Source organism: Pteropus alecto, unplaced genomic scaffold, assembly GCF_000325575.1.
Source record: "Pteropus alecto unplaced genomic scaffold, ASM32557v1 scaffold23, whole genome shotgun sequence".
NCBI classification, from domain to species: Eukaryota; Metazoa; Chordata; class Mammalia; order Chiroptera; family Pteropodidae; genus Pteropus; species Pteropus alecto.
The window spans coordinates 1,675,852-1,697,530 of NW_006435837.1; the positions used below are offsets into that span (position 1 = coordinate 1,675,852).

A 21,679-nucleotide genomic window follows, 5' to 3' on the forward strand; every position below is an offset into this window, starting at 1 on the left:
GGTTGGCAACAGCTTAAGAAAAAGGGGCAGAGATTATTTTAGGGGAATCAAAAACCTCTAACTCATATCAATCTAAATCATGGGTTACCAAATAACATAAAAATACCCCCCTTTTCACACAAAAGACCTCTTTGTCCATATGAAATCAATTTTATAAACCTGCTAGAAACTACAGAAGCCTAATAGAAGCTAATTTTTTTTTATTATGTTCACTTATGAGAGAATTTATAACGATTATACTTATCAGGGTTACACTTCAAAATAATTTAAATTAAATTTTAACATTACTCTTTGATAGCACACTATTACAATGAATCTGCCAATATGATGTTGTAACTCAAAAATAGCTCTCCTATTGAGATAAACTCTATCTTAGCAGGTAATTCAATGTAAGGCTTGTGCTAAACTTAAAGTCATTAAAATCCACCTTCAGTTTTTTTCCTATAGTAAAAACCCTAATTATATTTTTTCCTGCCTCCTATTTCTACCGTCTTACCATTATAAGGAAAAGGCCATGTATAGCTATATATCCCCTGCAGTGGTCCTTCCTGAGCAGTCCTGAGACATTCAAGGACCCATGGGTGACAGCACTCATTTATTTATTAAGTACCTGCTCTGAGTCAGGTGTATTGTACATGACCTCAATTAATCCCCCACCAACCCTAAGAGGCATGTGTCATTAACCCCATGGTACAGGTGAAAACCCCATAAGAACTTATCCAAGGAAACTCAGCTGGTAAATGTTAGAGCTTGGATTTGGACCCAGGTCCCTGATTCCTGTTCATTCCACTAGCAGGTACCCAGTAAAATTCCACGAGTTGTTTTCCTGTGCAAGAACTAGACCCCCAAGTGGCAAACCAGAGGCAGCAATGCTCTCAGGGATTTTCTTCACAGATCTCTCAATCCTAACTGGAAGAAAGGCCTTCCCTAGTTACATTGAAACCTGTTTTTTTGCAGTGGTAGAGTGAGTCTGTGCCTAGCCATCTACTCCCTTTGCCCTGTCACCCTATTTGTGACAAGCACGCACATTACTGAGGCACCTAGCTGGAGGTGGGAGGCCTGGTGAGGTCAGTCAGAACAGAGGTAGCTGGTCCCCAAGGCTAGATTTCACATTATGCCCAAGTCTAAACCAATGGTTTCTAAACTTGAGCTTGCAGCATCAGTATCATCAGAAGGGCTTGTTAAAACATAGAGTTTTGGGTGTTTCCGCCAGAGTGTCTAATTCAGTAGATCTAGGTGGGGCTCAGAAATCTGCATTACAAACGAATTCCCAGGTAATGCTGATACTGCAGGTCCAGGAGAGACACTTTGAGAACCACTACTTTAAACCAACCGCACTCACCAACCCTCCTTTTTCCTACTTTATTGAAGTATAGTTGACAATTATCACCAGTCCTTCATCATGCTTGTGATCCTAGAATACATCACTAGCCCTGATTACCTCCTCTTGCATTCACCTCCCCACCCAAGGCCAAATAAAGAAAGAGCTTGTGTCCTTTCTTTGCTAGCTTCCTCACTGTGCAGCTCCATTTCAGTTCAATGTCAACATTCTTCAAGGAGATCACTACTTTTGTTTTATTCTGGAAACACTCTCCTTGCATTAGCCTATTTAGGTCTAAGTTAGTTCCTCAGTTCTGCAAAACCCAACTTTAAAAAATTCCTTTTTTTAAAATTAATGTATTGGGGTAGCACTGGTTAATACTGTATAAGTTTCAGGTGTGCAATTCTATGACACATCTTCTGTATATCACACTGTGTGCTTACTCCCCAAAGTCTAGTCTCCTTCTGTCATCATACACTTGACCCCCTTTACCCTCTTCATTTTCCCTCTACTCCCTACCCCTCTAGTAACCACCATACTGTTGTCTGTGTCAATGAGTTTATAGCTGGTTGGTTTGGTTCATTTTTTGCTTTCAAAAACAATGAAATATTGACATTTGTGACAACATGGATGGATGTTGAGAGTATCATGCTAAGTGAAGTAAGTCAGACAGAAAAGGTCAAGAACCATATGATTTCAGTCATATGTGGGATATAAAAAAGTTCCTTCCTTAAAGATAAAATTCAATAGGGTTTTAAGATGAAGGTCGATTCACTGGTTCAAGAGAAAAAAAAATCAGCTCTATGCCAGGAAGACTCTCAAAGTGGAAAAAAAACAAAAAAACAAACAACAACAACAACAACAACAACAACAACAACGCAGGGCAGCTATTTTCAACTCCAGCTTATACCACACCCTATGGGGAGGAAGAGTGGGATAAATACTGTATCCCTGAAACCTTAAAAAAATCTGAGCTCCAGACTTTACAATTCCTCCCCTCAACTATGACAGCGGCATCAAAACACTATAAACATAGGTTTAAGAAGCCACTTCCCAACTAACCCCTGTTTTCACTCCCACCTTCCATGAGGAGGTGAGAGCAGCAGAAGTTCTATTCTTGGCTATTCAAACCTCAGTGTGTGGTCGAAGGAGGCTGTCCCTCTATAATTGGGTTTCTGACAAGTGAAGGATTAGGAGCTGGGTTCTCTTTCCTTCTCTATCCAGTATCCCCTCCTCCAAAAGAGGGGAAGCAATAGAACCTTTGACAAAAGTGGAGAACCCAAAGGGGCAAAAAGGCCAGTGAGTCAAGAGCTAACTTCCACGCCCACTGGTTACTGCAGGTTCCCTAGTGGCTTCTGCGAAGTGTATGGGGGTAACTGGCAAAGCACCTTTCTAAGTTCAAAGAAACCAGGGGCTACAGAGAAGAGACAATGACCTTTGATGTTGAATTGAGGATAAAAGAGAGAAAACCCCAATACTGCTTGGGGTTTTCTGTAATAAGGAAGACAGACTCTACCTTTATCTGGATTCCAAGCCAGAAAACAGAACAGCATGATGGGGCCTTCTGAACTGGTCTCCATACATCAAGTCTCTCCTCCGAGCCATTCCCCACATGCAGCCAATGTGCTCTGGCAAGACGCATCACTCATCAAGCCCCTCGACATGACACTTACAAATGGCTTCCCACTGCCCAAGGACAGAGGCTAAAATCTTTACATGACCTACAAGGCCTGTGTGCTCTGGCCCCTCCTTTCTCTTCAGTTTTGTCTTTCATCCCTTTTCCCTTCCAACTCCGAGCTCCAATCACACTGAGCTTCTTGGGTTCCCTCAAAGGCACCAGCTGGACAGAGCCTCTGTTCATGTAGCTCTTTCTGCCTGAGTTAAAACAGGAGACATTTGAAATGTTAGACCCATAATCTGTGGGGTACAAATTATATGGCTGGATTGGTTTGGGCAAGTCACATAATTTCCTTGACCTTCGCTTCCTCGGATGTAGGGCAAAGACAGAAATAAACAACGATGGCCGACATCACAGAATTAGAGTGAGGAACCACAGAGAAAACAAATGATTCACCAAAGGGATAAAATTAGTAACAAAAACATTTGGGCCTTGGAGAAGTGAATTTGTGAATTCAGAATAGACAGCAGGTAGTAGAAGCAGTTCGATTTAGAACTTAATCTAAATGGCCACTTGTAGGAAGTCTCTGGTTAGTAACACAGGCAAACATGTGAGTACACTAATAAGCACATTGTGTGCATGTCTGTGTGTTTCTCTCTCCTATAAATAAAAGCTCCCACATATATCTTAACTGTTGATGAAAATAAAATTCCCTTCTCATTTTATACATTAAAAGGTCCGTGCACGTTTTAAAAAATATCTCTCACTGTGCCAATATCAACACCAATGAGGCTTTCCAAACAAACATATCCTGTGTATGACAAGTTATTATCCAACCAGCATACAATTAATTTTTCTGTTACGGGTAATGCCTTCTTACATAGAATGTTCTCGACACTTTAAAGCAAATAGTCCTTCATTACTAATTCATTAAGCATTCACATAGATGCTATTAATCACAATGAACTAATGTGGTATTAATGGGTAGGTTATTAATCTGCAATTACATGCAGATTTCCTAATAAATTCAAGTCGCCCAAGTTTTTTGAGGAGGAAGGCAAGGGAAAACAAAATGAAAAAATTTCTCAGAAAACAAATTAAGGGGAAGCAATATCCTTGTACCATAAGACAAGACTTACAATATTCTTATTTTTTTATCCTAAGAAATCTTTGTATTTACCCTATACGATAATGTTTACAATACACAATATCAAATTGTATTTACAATACAAAATGATAATATGAATGGAGGAAAAACTAAACCACATGCACCCTGACGAGGCACTGAATCTCTTCAGTGACATATCACATCCTGAGATGTAGTGAAGCCTGGCTACTCAGTGTGTGGTCCCCAGGACAGTAAGTAGTGCAAGCATCACCTGAGAACGTGCCAGATATGCAGGCTCTCAGGTCCCTTCTCAGACCTACTGAATCAGAATCTGCATTTTAACCAGATCCCCAGGTACTTCACGTGCACATTAAAGGTTCGTATATTAAAGAACAGTATAAGAGTACAGCTTTGTAGCTGAAAACTGGAGTGGAAGAAGGAAGTGAGGGTGTTGCTCTTCATACACTACTGCCTAAAGCCTAGGTATGCTGAGGGAACATCACACAAATTTTACTGAAATTGTTTAAAGCACATAAACAAGGTGGATGTGACAAGCGGTTGGGGAGCCTGGATTATCAGAAATACAATTACACACCATATTTCATCAATTCTAAGAAGCACATTTTTGTTCCCATCTTAACATCTCTGAAATTGGAATCCAGCTTAAAACTGTCAGCCAGGCAGTCACGAGGTAGTTTCCACCGCCTGCCCATGCGTGAATTTGATTTAGCACTTCAAATGAATTTGTTGCATGGCTAGTAAATTGTCACTTAAAATGTCTTCGAAAGATTTCACTATAATTTGGCAATGAAATGAAAATTTACTGCATATCCAAAAAGGTAGTCTTGGAGGAAAACCCCTGAAACAATTGGGGAGCATTTTTTAAAGAAATGCTGAATCATTGCTGTTGTTGATGGAAAGAGGACAATATTTTATGAGAAAACAAAAGCACTGATGATTTGAAATCAAAAAGACTATGAAGAAGTTTTAGGAATACCTTAACCAATCTCTTTTGCTTGTACTTTCCTTTTTAATGAATGCAAAAGTAATATGTAATAGAATTATGTATAAGTCTAAAAGAATGCTTTCATTAAAAATAAAAATCCCAAGTGATAAGCAAGCATTTTGTATAATAGCTTAGTCTTTCTTAGCATACATGAAATCTTATAGTTGACAGTATTTTTGACTCGATGAAATATGGTATTAATTTAGTTAAGGCTATGGAAGAGGGGCAGCAGTGTTTATGTGTTCTCTGGCTTAATTTTAAGTCAAATAAATATAACCAACAAAACTGCATATAACTATAGTGTTACCACTACAGAAGACCCAGTATATTTCATTCTGGGAAATAAAGCTGTGTTTGGATTTAAATAAAAGAAAGCAATACAAAAATTATTCCAAATGGCTCCAAAAGCATTTTAAGGACAATGGAACCTCCGGGTGAGATGAGATGTTTGAATTCTTGAATACCGGGTTTCACATCCAGGTCTCAGGGGCAGAAACACAAGTTTGGCCAAGTGGGAAGGCAGTGTGAGGCCTCTGGGGAGGGCAGCTTCGTGGGCGTCCTGCCACTTCGTGGGCTGTGCAGCCTTCAGACCTCAGCTGGAGCCACAATTGCCTCCTGTCCTCACCCAGCACTTCCCACACTTTCCCCACTAGACATGTTTAATTCTGGCAACAACCTGCAGCTTTCAAACCCCAACTTCCTCTTCTTCACAGTGCAAAGATTCCAGACTGATATCAACACCTTTGACCTCGATTAAAATAATAGAATTTTATGTCTTAATTTACTTGTACTGGTGTGTTTCCAGACCCGTGTGTAGATCGAAGGAGAGGGGATCTTTTCTTTTTTTACGTTATTCTGGGACTTGGCCAAAACGTTGGCAAATGTAAATTGAGAGAAATTAATAAATTAGCTAGGGCATTGCCTGGCATTCCTTAACGTCAACTAGAAAAGCATATTGCCAGAGTGGTTATTTTGAATGATTCTCATTTCAGAAAACTCACAGAACTTTCTCCAATCAACAGTGGCTACAGTTCTCTTGGTTAGTTTAGGCATCACCCTTGAACAGGTTCTCAAATGTGGCTACATATTAGAATTGGCTGGGGGAGGTGGTTGTTAAAAATCCAGAAGCCCAGACCAATTACGTCATAACCTCTGAGGATGGGACCCAGGCATCTGTATTTTTTAAGCTCCCCAGTGATTCTAATATGCATCCAGGGTTAAAAAGCACTACTCTAGAACTGCCCTGTCCAATACCAAAGCCAGTAGTCACATGGGGCTATCGAGTGCCTGAAATGTGGTTGGTCCACGTAAGAGATGTGTTGCAAGTCTAAGATGCATACTGGATTTCAAAGACTTAGTAGGAAAAAAAGAATGTAAAATGTCTTGTGAATAAGTTTTTTTATATTGAGTATGTGAAATGATAATATTTTGAATATGTTGGGTTAGATAAAATATATAATTTCACCTGTTTTAACTTTTTTAATGTGGCTATTAGAAAATATGTAAAATTATGTGTGACTTTTATTTGTGACTCACATTATATTTCTATTGGAAAATACTGCTCCAGAAGGTGCCTTTATAGATCACTAGCTTTGTGAATAAGTGAGTGACTTAACCTCTTTAGACCTCAGCTTTCACAACTGTAAAATGGGAGAACACCTCCTTCCTAGTTTTCAGGGTTGTTACCAAGCACTAAGGGTCAAACCCCGTGAATTCTAATCCCAACTCCATTATCTATTAGCTGTGTGACCTTGTACTGCTCGGTACCTTTATTTTCTCATTTGCAAAATGTAGATTTATCTTACAACTTATAAGCTTGTTAGGAGTTCAGTTTAGAAAGTTCAACAAATGGTATCTAAGGGTATTATTAAATAAGGTCACCTCCATGAAGTGCCAGGCCCGTTAGGCACTTCTCTTGTGAATTTTTTGTTCTCTTATGAATTTTGGGGGGAGGAATCTGCTAAAACCTGACTTCAAAGCAATGAGTAGGAAATCAGGAGAGTAATGGGGATTTTGCCACATTGTAAAGATGCTTGACCCATCCACACCTTCAAGTTGAAGTTGAAAAGTGCTCAGAATTGAGGGTGAGAGCGCAGCTGAAACCATCTCATCAAGGAGTTGGAAAAGCAAGGATAAATTTTTCAACTCAGTTTGGCCACGCATCTTTGTGTGCAACTAACTTTAATTTTTCTAAGTGCCCGAGTTTTGCCATTGACCAAGCAGGAGTATAGTAAAGGTAAGTGATTGACTCATTTCTCTAAGATACAGATTTCAAGGCCCAGGAAATCTGAGTCATTTGTTTCTCCTATGAAATCTGGATGACCCTTGGAAGTTCCTGCAAAAATCCCATATTCTCAACTCCACTATTCTTCTGGCTTCTGGCAACCAACAGCAAGAACACATGGGGACTTGGAAGAGCTTCAGCAATAGTTACCACCAAAGGTCACGTGGGTTTGCCTCTGAACTGTTACCACTAGGGCAACCTAGGATTTTTCTTCCCTTTCCAAACAATCTTCCTCCTCTTTCAGGAAGAAGCTTTTCAAAAATATGTAACCCTTGTAGACTTAGCCAGGTGATTACTTTGTAAGGTATATAAATGTCTAATTGTTATGTTATATACTTGAAACTAATATGTCAACTGTAATTGAAAAATCAATTTGAAAACAATACATATGCAACCCTTCTGAACACCTGCAAAGTAAAACACACTTATACACACTAACCATGCAAAATGAGGCTGAGAAGTGTCAATGTAGGTGTATATGTCTTTCTTAGGATTATGTACTATCCTGTGTCATTAGTCATGTCAAAGAACTTATATTTAGTTAAAAGAACCTAAATTTAATTGACCATCTTCTAAAATAAAAATGTTTCTTCCTACAACATTCAAGCTAACTAGCAGGAAACCTTTCATAACATGTTGCAGTATTTACAATACAAAAACGCCTGCTCCTCATCTGCTTTTCCATTCCTTCTTTTCAGTCAACATTCCCATGCATAGCATTTCCAGGCTGTCACTCTACTTCTTAGAAACCTGCTATAAGTCAAAAATCTCACAAATGGATGTTGACATCCTTCATCCGCCCATCTCACTCCCGTCATCTCTCACCAGCAGCCCTGCTCATTCCTTCCTTCCAATGAAGTCAAGTTATAGTGATTTGGTCTTCTCCTTGGAACTTCACTCACAACACCTCCAGATTTATAATCCCCCTCTTGCCCCTACTCTTTCAAGTTCAATCAAGGGTCCCTGTCTTTAAGATCAGGTGATGAATGAGCTATTTCATATACCGCACAACATGTACTTATGAATAAAAACTCTACTTAGTATATTACTATTTTCAATCATTTGCTCTGTTTGTAAATATTTTTAATTACACCACAGCAAAAGCTATATCATCTCTACTTGGGCATTGACCTTTAACTGTTTTCATAATAGGCATGTGACAACCCTCAGTAATTTCATCTAAAAATATATTTAGTCTGTGGGATAAGTAATCCCATAAAACCTGCACTTAATCAGTTCAAGGCTTGGCATGGCACAGATATCCAAACACAAATCTCTGGTTCCTTCAAATATCCTAATAAATACAATTAACTGTCGGTAATGTGCCCATTATACAGGGATCCTAGAGAGTGGACTGTTCAAAGATTTGGGTATGAGTGGATCTATGGGACCATGTGATAGCCAACTCCACTTGAAACACCTGAATTAAGATGCATCGAAAGGCTGAAATTAAATAAAACTATACCTTGTTCAGACCTGCCCCAGCAATCCTTGCACAAGCAAGAGTTCTTAATCTTTTTTGTGCCATACATCCTCTGGGCAGGCTCTTAAAGCCTACAGACCATTCCCAGAATAATGTTTATAAGTGCATAAGATAAGAGACATGGGTTTACAAAGGAAACCAGTTATCCAGAAACACAGTTATCAAAACAGTTGTTTTACTGTTTGACTTCAGAATACTTGTGCTATTTCATTAACTCATTAAATAAGATCTAGCACTTGGTCTAGCCACAACTGATTCTGAACTAATGATGTATACAAATAATATTTTAAGATATCTGTAGTAAGATAGAAAAATAACAACTTGCATTAGTATTAAGGTCACAGCTAATAATGTCAGTTTGTTGCCTATTTTCATAATTAAGGAAAATGCTAAAGTTCCATCAGAGGTTAGTGAAAATAAAGGTGTATTTTTTTCCCACGCAAGTTCCCTCTTGAGGGGCTGTGGGCCTGGGTAAGGATCCCCTAGACATGAAAGAAAGAAAAGAGAAGAAAGTGACATTGGTGTCATTTTTTTAATGGCATCTAGAGAGGATCTACAGCACCTAGAGGATCTAAGATGATACTTTTTCTTATTTTTTCCCAATTTTCCTCTCTCTTTTCCTGTAGGAGTGATTTAAAACTCATTCCCCAATGAATGTATCGTCTGACCAATTAGATTACCAAGACCTTGCAGGGTTTGAGGTCATAACCACGCTCTGGCAATAAAAGTTAGGAATACACACAAATATCCTAACCTATTGCTTTCACCCCAGGCTTGCCATTTTCAGGATCAGCTACCTTATTCGCAGACATGATAAGACTTTAAAAAAAAAAACTAGATCATAATATTTTACTTTAATAATGCTGTTAAAGTTTTCTTATCAATTGAAGTCATAATTTTTATTTGCCTAGGAAGCTAACATTTCTTAAGCATCTACTATGTGCCAAGTGCTTTTAAAATGTTAAGTTAATCTTCATGAAATTAACAATAATAAAGACACCATTTACTTAAGCCTGTACAGAAGACTTTCAACACATCTCACTGGATTCATCCAACAGTATCACCAGATAAGAAACTGAGGTTCCAAAAAGAACAAACTAATCGAACAGACTCACAAATATAGAGGACAATCTGGTGACAGCCAGAGGGGAGAGGGGTTAGGGGTTGGGGGGTTGGGAGAAAGGGGTGAAGGGTTAAAGAAGTACAAATTAGTAGTTGACAGATGGTCACAGGGATGGGGAGCATGGCACAGGGAATGTGGTCAGCAGTAAGGTATTGGCTAGGTGGAAAACCGTAAGAGAGAACGAGTAATCAGGGGGATCATTTCATAAACTATATAAATGTCTAACCAATGTACTGTACACTTGAAACTAATAATAAAATTTTAAAAATTGAGGTTCAGAGGGAAGTGGTTTGCCTGCTGTCACATAGCCAATAAGTGGCGGAGTCCTGATTATTTTTCAGAGCCCAAACCTGACCACCATCCTGTGAGTTCTGATTTTCCTTGTAGCTTCCACAAGATCACACCACACAAGAATCTTAGAGTCCCAGGGAAGGAAGGGCTCTGGCCTGTCACACTGTCCATTCCCCTGTCCTGCCTTCCTGAGGACTGGAATACAAATGCAGAACAACTAACACTTACCCTTCCCCTGCTGTCAGGGGCGAACTCTGGTTGCCGCTCAGGGCTTTTCTGAGATAGGCTGCAGAAAGCCAGGCACAGGAGGAGGGAGAGAAATAAGAGCCGGCCAACAACCCCACCACCGTACCCAGCCACTCTCAGAGAGCACGATCTTTCTCTCCTTTCTTCAACAAGTATTTACTGAACACAAACTATGTGCCAGGCACTATACTACGTGATGGGTCACAGTGAAGCCCCAAATGGACAAGATTCTGGCTCTCAGGGAACTTACTATCAGGGGATGAGACCACACACAGGGGAGAACGAGTAAGCAAGTACAGAAACAAGATAATTTCAGATGGTTATAACTGCCACAAAGGACATTAATAGGGTAATAGGATACAGAGGGACTGGAGATGGGAGTAGCAGACTATTTTTAATAAAGATGTTCTCTGACCCTTCTCTATCACTGAAATAAATCTGAATTCATTCCCAGATAGCTCACCTTTCTAATGGCCTGTTCAAGGCTCTGGAGCACAACTGTCTCACTGAAATATTATCTGAGCCACATATCTGATTTTTAATTTTCTTGTAGCTGCATTTAAATAAGTTTTTTAAAGTGAGGTTATATTTAATAATATATTTTATTTAACCCAATATCTTAAAATACTATCATTTTGATATGTAATTGGTGAAATAAAATGAGACATTTATATATTTTTAAACAAAGTCTTTGAAATCTGATGTGTATTTTACACTTTCAGGATAGCACAATTCCAGCCATGCTCAAAGCTACATGTGGCTACTGGCTTCCATACTGAACTATGGAAGCAACAGAGTCTTAATTACAATACCTATTAAAACATTTTGTGATGTGCAGATTTTTAATTTCCACATAGGTAATCTTGGGGTCCCCATTAATCTCTGAGCTTCTGTATCCTCCTAATGTCTAACCATTTGCCGGATGTGAATGAGGCGGTGTAAATTCTGGTTGCTATTGGCAACATTCTTATGACCAAACAGACTTAGAAAGAAGCATGAGACAGTAGATGTCAGAGTTAAAAGAAATGTGAGCTTTACTGATGCAGTTCAGCTGCTGGATCAACCCTTACCTGAAGTCCACATTATTACTAGACATTTTGGTTATGTGAGCCAGCAAATTTTGTATATTATTAAAGCTATTTTGAGTTGGGGTTTTTGTTACTTGATACAGAAGGCAATTGGTGCCAGGAAAAAAGTAAATACTCATTAAGTAACCTTCAGTTCACAGTTACAATGCCGTGCAGCATTTCTATTTGAAGGGAATGTGTTTCCGCCAGATTAAAGGGCATACAACTCAGAATGAACGTAATGAATAGATCTGGTTCTTATCAAGCATACTCAGCTTATTTATAATATTAACCACTATGACAGAAGAGCTACATTAAAGCCACAGAGGAAAAGATCAGATCTTAAAATCAAACACTTGGATCAGGTTAAGAGTCACAAAGTAAGACAAGGAGATGCACTGGGGGTGGAAAAAAAGCACACAAGAAGAAAACATAAAATACTGACTGAAAACTACTGGAACACAAGCTTTTATACATGGTGGCCATTCTCACAGCCTCTGTACTTCCTTCAGCTATTTAGAAAGAGAACGTATCTTTAGAGCCACATGAACATTTTTCACAGCCTTCAAGAAGAAATTCATTTCTATACTTGAAGTGAATGTCTCTTAGCAGGAAATTGCTAAACTTTTTAAATTTGACAACGTCTTCCCCCTTCCTCACACTCCATGCACCCCAACCCCTACCCCAGCTCAAATGATGTACTAAAATTAGAAAAACATGTAAACAACAAAAAAACTTTTCAAGCAAAATTATTTCATTTCACATTCTGAAAGTCCTCGATACAGGCCCAAATCTTCACGTAGCACTCCTCTATGCATACAGGACTGATGGATGCATAATCTGTGTGGCCACATGAAAGAAAAAGAGTCAGCATTGTCAGAAAAACAAGAATCTGCTCTGAGTGGGTGCACTCCGTTTATATAGCAAATTCACTCAGACTTACAGGACTAAAAAGCCCACCACGATGGCTGGATGCTCCCTACCACTTCCCCACTGCATAACCGTTTTGAATTTTTTCCAGTCTGACATCATTTGTTTTAAAGAACTTAAAGATATCAAGGCTCAGTTTGGTTCATTATTATACTATGCTCATGGTATGAGGAAAATGACGTGACACAATTCACTATATCTTCAATAATCCGATCTTCCTAATTATCAAAATAAATAACTTTAAGGGAGCTGAAGTTTTCAGCTTTCTCTTATCTGTAAAAGTTGACTTGGCTAGGATTACTTATAGGAAAAACAATATTATGGGAGGGTTACTTAATTATGAGAACCATTTGAATCTCAGCCACCAGGTATTTACAAGTAAATAACTGATCTATGAATCACAATCATCTTTCTCTGCTCATTAATGCATAGACCCTACTTCGTTTTATTGTTTTGCTGGTGCTGTCTGTGCTTGAACATAATAATATACTCCATTTCTTTACAAAATATTGGCAAAAATTGCTATTCTCTAATAGAGATGAGCTGGCCCTACCTTGAGTCATCTGTCTTCTGTTTGACACAACTGTTCTATCTCACTCATTGCCTCATGTTTCATAAGTGCTCATTTGCAAAATTTTCATCTGCTCGTTCACAAGCAATGCATGCTGTGTCATCTCCATGGTCACATGAAGACAAATTTGGGAGGTTTTGTAGGAAGGAAATTTTAGACATTCAAACACATGACTACATTCTGCCTTTTTAAAAAATCCTGCTTCTTGAAGAGAACAAGAAATAATTTTATTTTCCAAGTAGAAATCTGAGTCTTATATTGCCATTTAAAGAAAAAATTCATAAAGCCGGGTTGCTAACTTCAATAGAGGGCAATTTTTCATCAGCCGGGTCTGTCAAATCCATTTTATTTTACAAATTGGACAGCCCTATCTGTGTGTTCTCTATCAGCTATAAGAAAATAGTATTCTTTTGATTGGTAGAATTGGGTTTTATTTTTGAATGTTCTCTTTGTATCAAGGGTAAGGAAAAATATCTAGACAGTATTCAATATTTTTGAAACCACATGATATTTACAAAGAATAAGAACAGAATAAAACTTAAGGGTTTGATAGACATTACTTCACGAGCCTTAGAACTATCTTTGAAATAAAATGAAAGTGCAAAGGACAAATATTTATTGAGGGCCTGCTATATGAAAGAAACTGGACTGGGTAATTTATATAGGTCATCTCCTTTAGTCCTCACAAGCCTTATGAATCGGGTATTCTTATTTTCACTTGAAAGATTAAAAAAAAAAAAAAAAACCTTGAGCTAGCTGAGATAAGTAACTGGCCAGAAGTGACACAGAGGCAAAATGAAAGGGAACCAGGATTTGAATCTAGCTCTGTGGCTTCAAAACTCATGCTCTGAGTGGCTTATAATGAGGAATATATCTGTAAACAACCTAAATGGTAACATAGGAATTGATTAAATAAATTGTAGTGTATCCATACAAAGCAGCCATGGCATATGATGCTATAGATTCCTTTTTATTGACATGAAAAGATGTTAACATGCCAAGTGTAAAGAGGTTATAAAAACAGAACATATTATATGATCTCTGAAATATACATACAATTTTAAATGTATTTAAAATGTATATTAATTTGCAGTTAAAAAGTTATAGCTGGGTGGTAGGATTTGAAGTGTTTCTTCTTGTTATTCATTTATAGTTGGTATAGAAATGACCTTTATTACCTGGATGGGTAGACAGAATGAGAAATGTGTAGATACATAGATATAGACTATATTAAGAAACATAGAATTTAAAGATCTAGTATTTGAAAAAGATTGTTGGCACATCTGATATTTGAAAAGCTCTATTTCTACCCTTTAAGAACAATCATCTGCAACATACTTGCAGAGTTTAGAAAAATATATCTATAAACCTATCTGTATATGAATATCTATATATTGATAGATACCATATTTTCTCACTATCTATATATATAAATGTATAGATATAGAGAATGAGATAATATCGATAGAGAGAATAATAAAGGAAATGCAGCAAAATGGTAACAATTAGGGAATCTGGGTAAAGGGTAAACTGGAGTTCCTTGTGCTATTCTTTCAACTTTTCTGTAAGTGTGAATTAGTTCAAAATTAAAAAGTTTAAAAAACTAAGATATTTTATATTTCAAACATATACATCTGGTACAAGATAATACTAATTTAGAAAGAGACCCTACTTCCCTCTCCTTATTGGCACTTGAAATAAGAGCCTCATGATCAATTTTTGAATTCATTCTTTACAGTGCTTGTCACAGAATAATTTGGGATTTATTTGGTTGTGTCTTTCCCAGAGCATAAAAATATATGAGAAGCCTTCCATTGTTTCACAAAGCCAGCACAATCTTGATAACAGAATCTGACAAACGTAGCACACAAAAATCCATGGACCAACATGAATCATAAATATAGACACAAATGTATAAAACAAATAGCTTACTCAAGTCTAGCAATGTCTTAAAATAATAAACCATTCATAGGTAGGGTTCATTTCAAGATTATAAGGTTAGTTCAGCATGAGAAAATCTAGACAAGTTAAAAGAGATAGATACTCCATCTGAGTCTCTTCATAAATAACAGATTTTTCTTGAGAAACTCCTTTTTGCTATCTAGGAATAACAGAACACAATAAAAACTATCTATTACAAACAAAGGAAAAATATATTTGGGAAGAAATATTGGAGACATTACCACCCAAGCTAGGAATAAGAAAAATATACCCATTATCACTGCTATTATTCAACACCACCCTGGAGGCTCTAGCCAATATAGCAAAAGGAAATTATAATTATTTCTTAATTTTATGGTTACCTATCTAAAAAAATCCCAAAAAGCCACCAAAAAGCTATTAGTTAATAACAGTTCTAATCAGATCCAATATAGATATATCAAAGCTCATTTACACCAGGCATCAGGAATTGGCGAACTTTTTCCATAAGCGTCAGTAAATATTTTAGGCTTTGTGTGCCATATGGTCTCTGTAGCAACTGTTCAACTCTGCCATATAAAAGCAGTAATTGATAACACATAAATGAATGAATGGGTCTGCCATCCAATAAAACTTTATTTACAAAAACAGGCAGTAGGCTGGATCTGGCCAACAGGCGTAGTTTGCTGACTGCTACATTATATCACCAAAAAGAAAAAAAAAAAGCTGATAGAGAAAAGTTACCATTTAAAACAGCAAGAAAATATATAGAGACCTAGAAATAACTTTCTAAAGGGCAACTCAACTATATGCATCAAAAATTAAACTATGAATACTTTATGAACTCAATTCCATTTCCAGGAATTTATCCTAAGGATACATTTAGGTTAAGTACATAAAGATGTGTACACATGGATATTTATTATAGTGTTATTTATAATAAGAAAAAAATATCTACTGATATAATCCATATCTTTGAAAAATACAACATTTTTTAAAGCAGGTGACAGCAGTATGCATATAGGCTAATTTTTTAAGTATATGGGTATGCATATGAAAGTATGCATATGTACTCACATATGGGAAAAAAAACTGGAAAAATATACACCCAATCGCTTTATCAGCAATTTTATGGGATGACTTTCTTATTACTTTTTACATGTTATTTTTGCTTGTTATTTTCTCAACTGAACTTGAAAATAACTTTTTTCATTTTTAAAAGAATCAAAAAACCCAGCGCTGCTCTGAACAATTATCACGTCTATGAATTTTAAAGAAACCCATATACAGTATCCTCCATAAACAAAGCACATTGATACTGATTTTAATTTTTATATTTAGTTTTCAATTTTTACATTTAATTTTTGTAGCCCCAGAAAGTTCTTTAAATTACTGTAACTGTTTCATGCCTCAAAGATACAAATCTTTTGATTATAACTAATATAAAAAGAGTATCTCTCTGAACATTTTGTCTTTTTCTTATCCTTCAATGATATTTCTGTACCCATGATTGTATGCATGCACACATGTGAACACATCTCTCTGAATAGGGGGGGAAAAGCCAGAAAAGAGAAAAAAGAAAACAGTCAAGAGTGGTAGGTGAAGGGCCAATATGAGTTAATATTCTACAGGGAAATAAGTATTAGTAAATTCATTCCTTGAGGTCTTATTTATGGTTCTATAGTATGGGAATCCATACTATAGTGAGAGGAAAAGTGACATTCTTGTAAATTTTCATTTATAATTTATAAAGTCTAAGTTTGGGCGTCTTAGTAGAAAATATAAGTCCATATGATTTTTATCTAGTTGTGAAATTTAAACACATTTTTCCTTACAATTGACAATAGGTATCTAATTTGCCAATAGTTTCAGTTGTTATAAGTATAAATTGATACATATTTAATTTTCATGTACTTAAAATCTTGAGGAAAAGGAGATGGAGAAAAAAGAAAATTGATGATTCTTGTAACTTCTCAGAAATTCTTTGTAAGTGTTACGAACACAAGTTATATGGCATAACGCATAGTTACAAAGAAGGGGGAAAACATTATTTTTACCCTCTCAAAACAATGACCTTATTTGGCCTTGAAATCTCCCAATTTCCCTTCTGAAGTATCTTTCTCCAATAGCTCCACATAAAAATTAGATCCATTGCAAACAGAAGATCCTGCAGTAAAAGACATTTTCAACTTTTAAAGTGTGTGTGCATGCACACACATATGTGAGTATGTGTATGTGAGCTTGTCGTTGCTAAAAGGCCATGGGAGAAAAGACAGTCTCCCCAGAGCCAACTTAGAAGTTAACAGGAACAATATGACAAACACAAGGTCATCCAGAGTTCTCAAAACTGATGTCAAAAAACGATGAGGTGTTATGTATATTTTGTAAGCCATGAAAATCCAGGACACAACGAGCAAGTGATAAAGCTTGCTCTAAACACAACAGACAAATAAGTATATTAATATAACATAGTTTTTATTAACTATTCCTTTGCTCCCAATCTCAATCAGATACTAGTTATCCTTCAGCAGCAGAATTTACTATTATCAAATATGAACATAATGACCTACACTAGGCTTGTGTTGAAATCCGGGAAATTGGAATTCCACAACTTTCCTTTCAATCTTCCATTTTTAAAAATCTTGAATATGAATTCGGTATAGCTAAAAAGTAAGCAGGCATGCTTCAAATCCAAAACTATGTTTTTCTTGTCAAATATTGCCCTCTTAAAAGTTATCACCAAATCCCAGTAGAAACTTACCCTTCAACTTCAGGTCGACATTATGTCTCAGCCAAGGATAAACCCCATAACTTGGCATATCTTCAGGAATTGGATTACTGTTTATCCAGCCATCACAAGAGAACCGGAAGAAATTATCACAAGGGTCCACAGACAGATTTACTTTACTCAAGATGGCAGCAGCTATTTAAAAAGAAAATCATAGGATTAATGACAAGCACTGAACATTGTGTACTTGGCTCTCCCAAATTAAACAATGATTTCATATCAACCAGTTTCCAAGCTTTGGCTTTTACGTTTTCCCTCTAATGATTCCCTGAATCAACTGCACTAAATTACTACATTCAGAATAAATGGGTAAATGTTTGGTAGTATCATTATTATTGGGTTTTGCAGGATCACCCCTAACATCTGTGGAGGATGGGACAAGCATACAACTGGAGTATATGGTAAATTGTTTGCAAAGATGCGTGCCACATTCTTTCTATCCCTCTTATCCTTCTACAAGGTAACTCTGCCACTCTTCACATCAAGCAGTAGGATCTATTTCCCCTGCCCTGAACCTGGGCTGGGCTTGTGACTTGCTTTAACAGAATGTGGCAGAGTAACTTTTCATGAGTTTAAAAGCTAGACCTTAAGAGGCCTCACACCTTCCACGTTAACTCCCTTCGAGTGGAGCCCTGCAATTGCCCTTTGAAGAGCCTCCTGGAGGAGGTGAGGCCACACAGAGAAGAACCAAGCTAGCAGCAACTGCCAGACCTGTGACTGAGGCCATTGTGAACCTTCCTAGCCAGACAACCCTCCAGACAACAGGTGAATGCAGCTGTTATCAATGGGCGCAGGCAGTATTAGCAGAGGAACCCTCATCAAATCATGGAATCACGAGAAATACTAAATCACTCTTGTTTCAGACCTCTAAAGTTTGGGGTGGTTTATTCCACAGCAAAGGCTAACTGAAGTAGAGGCCCACATGTCATATCTAAACATTTAAAAGATACATCTACAATATACCTTCATAAAGACATGGAAGGCCAAGTATGAATTCTCGAGCCTTTTGACATTTAGTGCAGCTCTCAGAGGAATGAACTCCTGGAAGAGACCCACACAGTCCCTGAAAGGAGGCCTGGGGCCATCTAGCAGAGAATTCTGGGTTGTAGAAGGCTGCTGACTTGGCCCCACTGATTTCCTGACTAGGGAAGAGGCATGGCCGAAGAGGGGCAAACTGGGGTGTCCTAAATGAGGGGCTCAAGGCAGGGGCAGGTCTAGGGACAGAACTGAACTGAGTATTTGTTATGAGAGTTAACAGAAAGACACAATACACTGATGTACCATTTTTTCCTCCTTCATAAGCCCACACACAATTACACATGAAAGACAATCAATAGGTAGGAAGTTTGTGCATACTTAAATATGTATCCGTGAGCTTAAAAAAAAAAATCTTTCGTTACAAAATGAGAAGTTTCCAAAATTCCCAATATTGAACTCTCTCTTCCAACTGTCATACAATTGCTGGCTACCACTCTAAAACAGAGATATGCACCAACTTATTTTTTTAAGGCAGCCAATATTTTAATGACATGGGAAAGATGATGTCCTCTGTAATTTCCATACTTTAATTAATGCCAGAATACATTTCTGTTTGAAGTAATGAAAACCTAATGAGTTTTCAGCTAAATGTGAATAAATTGCTCCCCATAAGTATAATTTGCATAAATGTAGATACACATATTACAATTCGGTTACATGTGTGGTTCCTCCAGATTTAAAAGTAAAGCTAGATATTTCTCTAGACTTTCTATGAAAATTTCAAGTAGCTTTTTGTCCTCAACAAAGTAAATAATAAACTTCGAAATCTCTACCATTTGAAATCCTCTCCAAAAAAAAAAAAAAAGAATCAAAGCAAAAAAATTAGCTTAGAAGTTTGACAAATTTGAAATTGGCTTAATATTTTCATCTTTGAAAATTCGGTTGTCTCCAATTAAATTTTTACTTACTGCTACTATTTTGTCATTATTATTTAATATGCAAATATGCTAGGGTACACAAAATCTTCATTTCAGTTTCTATTTATAGTTATACTGGCTGTGCAACAACACAATGAATCTGCTATGTGACACTTCAGAGACACTGATCATACAAGTTTCAGTCCCACACAATATTTACAGTCACACAGAGGAATCTTCACACACATTTTTATTCACATAAGCACATTGTTTTCTGGCTGCCTTCCCAAACCTCCCCCTGCTCCCAACCCCCAAATGTATCCCTCTCCATCTCTTCAGTATTCCTGCAGGTACCTGAAAAAACTGCAAGATCAGCTCTGACCTTAGCCCTGATATGAAGTGGAGGAATACATCACTCACACTGAATTTGGAACTGAGACTGCTGAATGGGAAAACTCCAGCTTCAGCCTCCCAATTTATCATTCACAATTCACAGCTGGGCACAGGGCTGCACTTTCTGCAGAGGAACTGTGACTTCGAATTGGTCAGGGACCATTGTTATCAAGACACCAAAGCTCTTTTCCCTCTACTCAGCAACATGGAGAAAACCCAGAGATTTAATTTAGAAAAAAAATATGATGAAGGAAACCTGTGAATGGCCAGCCTATGTAGTCTCTGAAGTCATTGCATATAAGGTAAATTATTATTTGGTCTTGGCTAATGTTTATGTAGTAGAAGTATAAATACAGCCCCATATACCAGCTTGAGTTTGTAAGTTTAATCAAGGCTTGAGAAAGAGGGGGAGGGTGGAGGTAATAAGAATGATAATAAAAAATATTGAGTATTTCCTCTGTGCCAGGAACTATGCTAAGCCATTTTCAGGCAGTATAGCACCATCACAGACTCTGGAGCCAGACCACCTGGGTTTGAATGCCAATAATACCATGCAGTTGCTATGTAACCTCAGGCAGGTTACTTAACCTCTGTCTTAGTTTGCCCTTCTGTAAAATGGGGATCGGATCATAAAAGCACCCATAGGATCTTCATGAGAAGAAAATAAATATATGTAAAGTGCATAGAACGGTGTCAGAACAATGTGGTTGCCAGATAATATACAAGATGCCTAGTGAAATTTGAATTTCAGATAAATGACTACTTTTATAGTCTAAGTATGTAGCAAATATTGCATGAGACATACCAAAAAAAAAGAGTTGTTGTTGATCTGCAATTCAAATTTAACGGAGCATCCTACATGTACACGTGTAGCTAAATCTGGCACCAATACATATAAATTTTTGATATTACAATTCCACAATCACTTATTTGAAATTCTTGAGGCCAGATGTTTCAGAGTTCACAGACTTTCAGATTTTAGAAAAGTAATACAGTGTATATACCACAGATTATATAATGCCTCCAGCAATGTATGGATTGGCACTCCTGAAGCAAGCACATTATTAACTCTATAGAGAATGCGTACATATTTTCATAAATGGGAAAAACAAAGTTTAAAACCGCCTCACATTAGTTAAGATCCAGTTTTGTCACCACAGGAATCGAAGTCGGGTCCAGTCTTGCCAACTGAGTTACAGTGCTTTCTGGGTTTTGGGTTAAGGATTTGGCATTGTAGATCTGAATTACTACTACTACCACCGTCGATATTTTCTTCTAGTCTCACAACAAGCATGATACATAAAAGCTATTATTCCCACTTTATGGATGGTGAAAATGAAGCTTAGGATGATTATATATTCAGCTCAGGATCATGCGGCTTGTAAGTGGCCAAATCATGCTTCAAACCCAAGTCAGCCTGTCTGCCCTTATCCACCATCATGACCACATCTTTTCCTTCTTTCCGGGTTTCTCTGTATTCATTCTCCACTTATTTTGAAAAAGGGATTATGATAGGATAAAACAGGAGGAAAGGAGAGTTATGCAGAGGACACACCTCAAAACGGTCCAGAACGCGATCAAACACTTCCGTCTTCTGAATTTCGAGCACAGGAGCGCACGCACGCGGCGCCCACG

At 37.4% G+C, this 21,679-nt stretch overlaps 1 protein-coding gene across 1 annotated transcript in view; it reads right to left on the bottom strand.

Moving 5' to 3' along the window:
* The window catches only part of PHEX (phosphate regulating endopeptidase homolog X-linked), a 173,351-nt gene that overhangs the window by 143,437 nt on the left and 8,235 nt on the right, over positions 1–21,679 (bottom strand). The window contains exon 3 of the mRNA XM_006911611.2: positions 17,730–17,891. Within this exon, the coding sequence (XP_006911673.1) occupies positions 17,730–17,891 (162 nt within the window). The remainder of the gene's footprint in view (positions 1–17,729; positions 17,892–21,679) is intronic.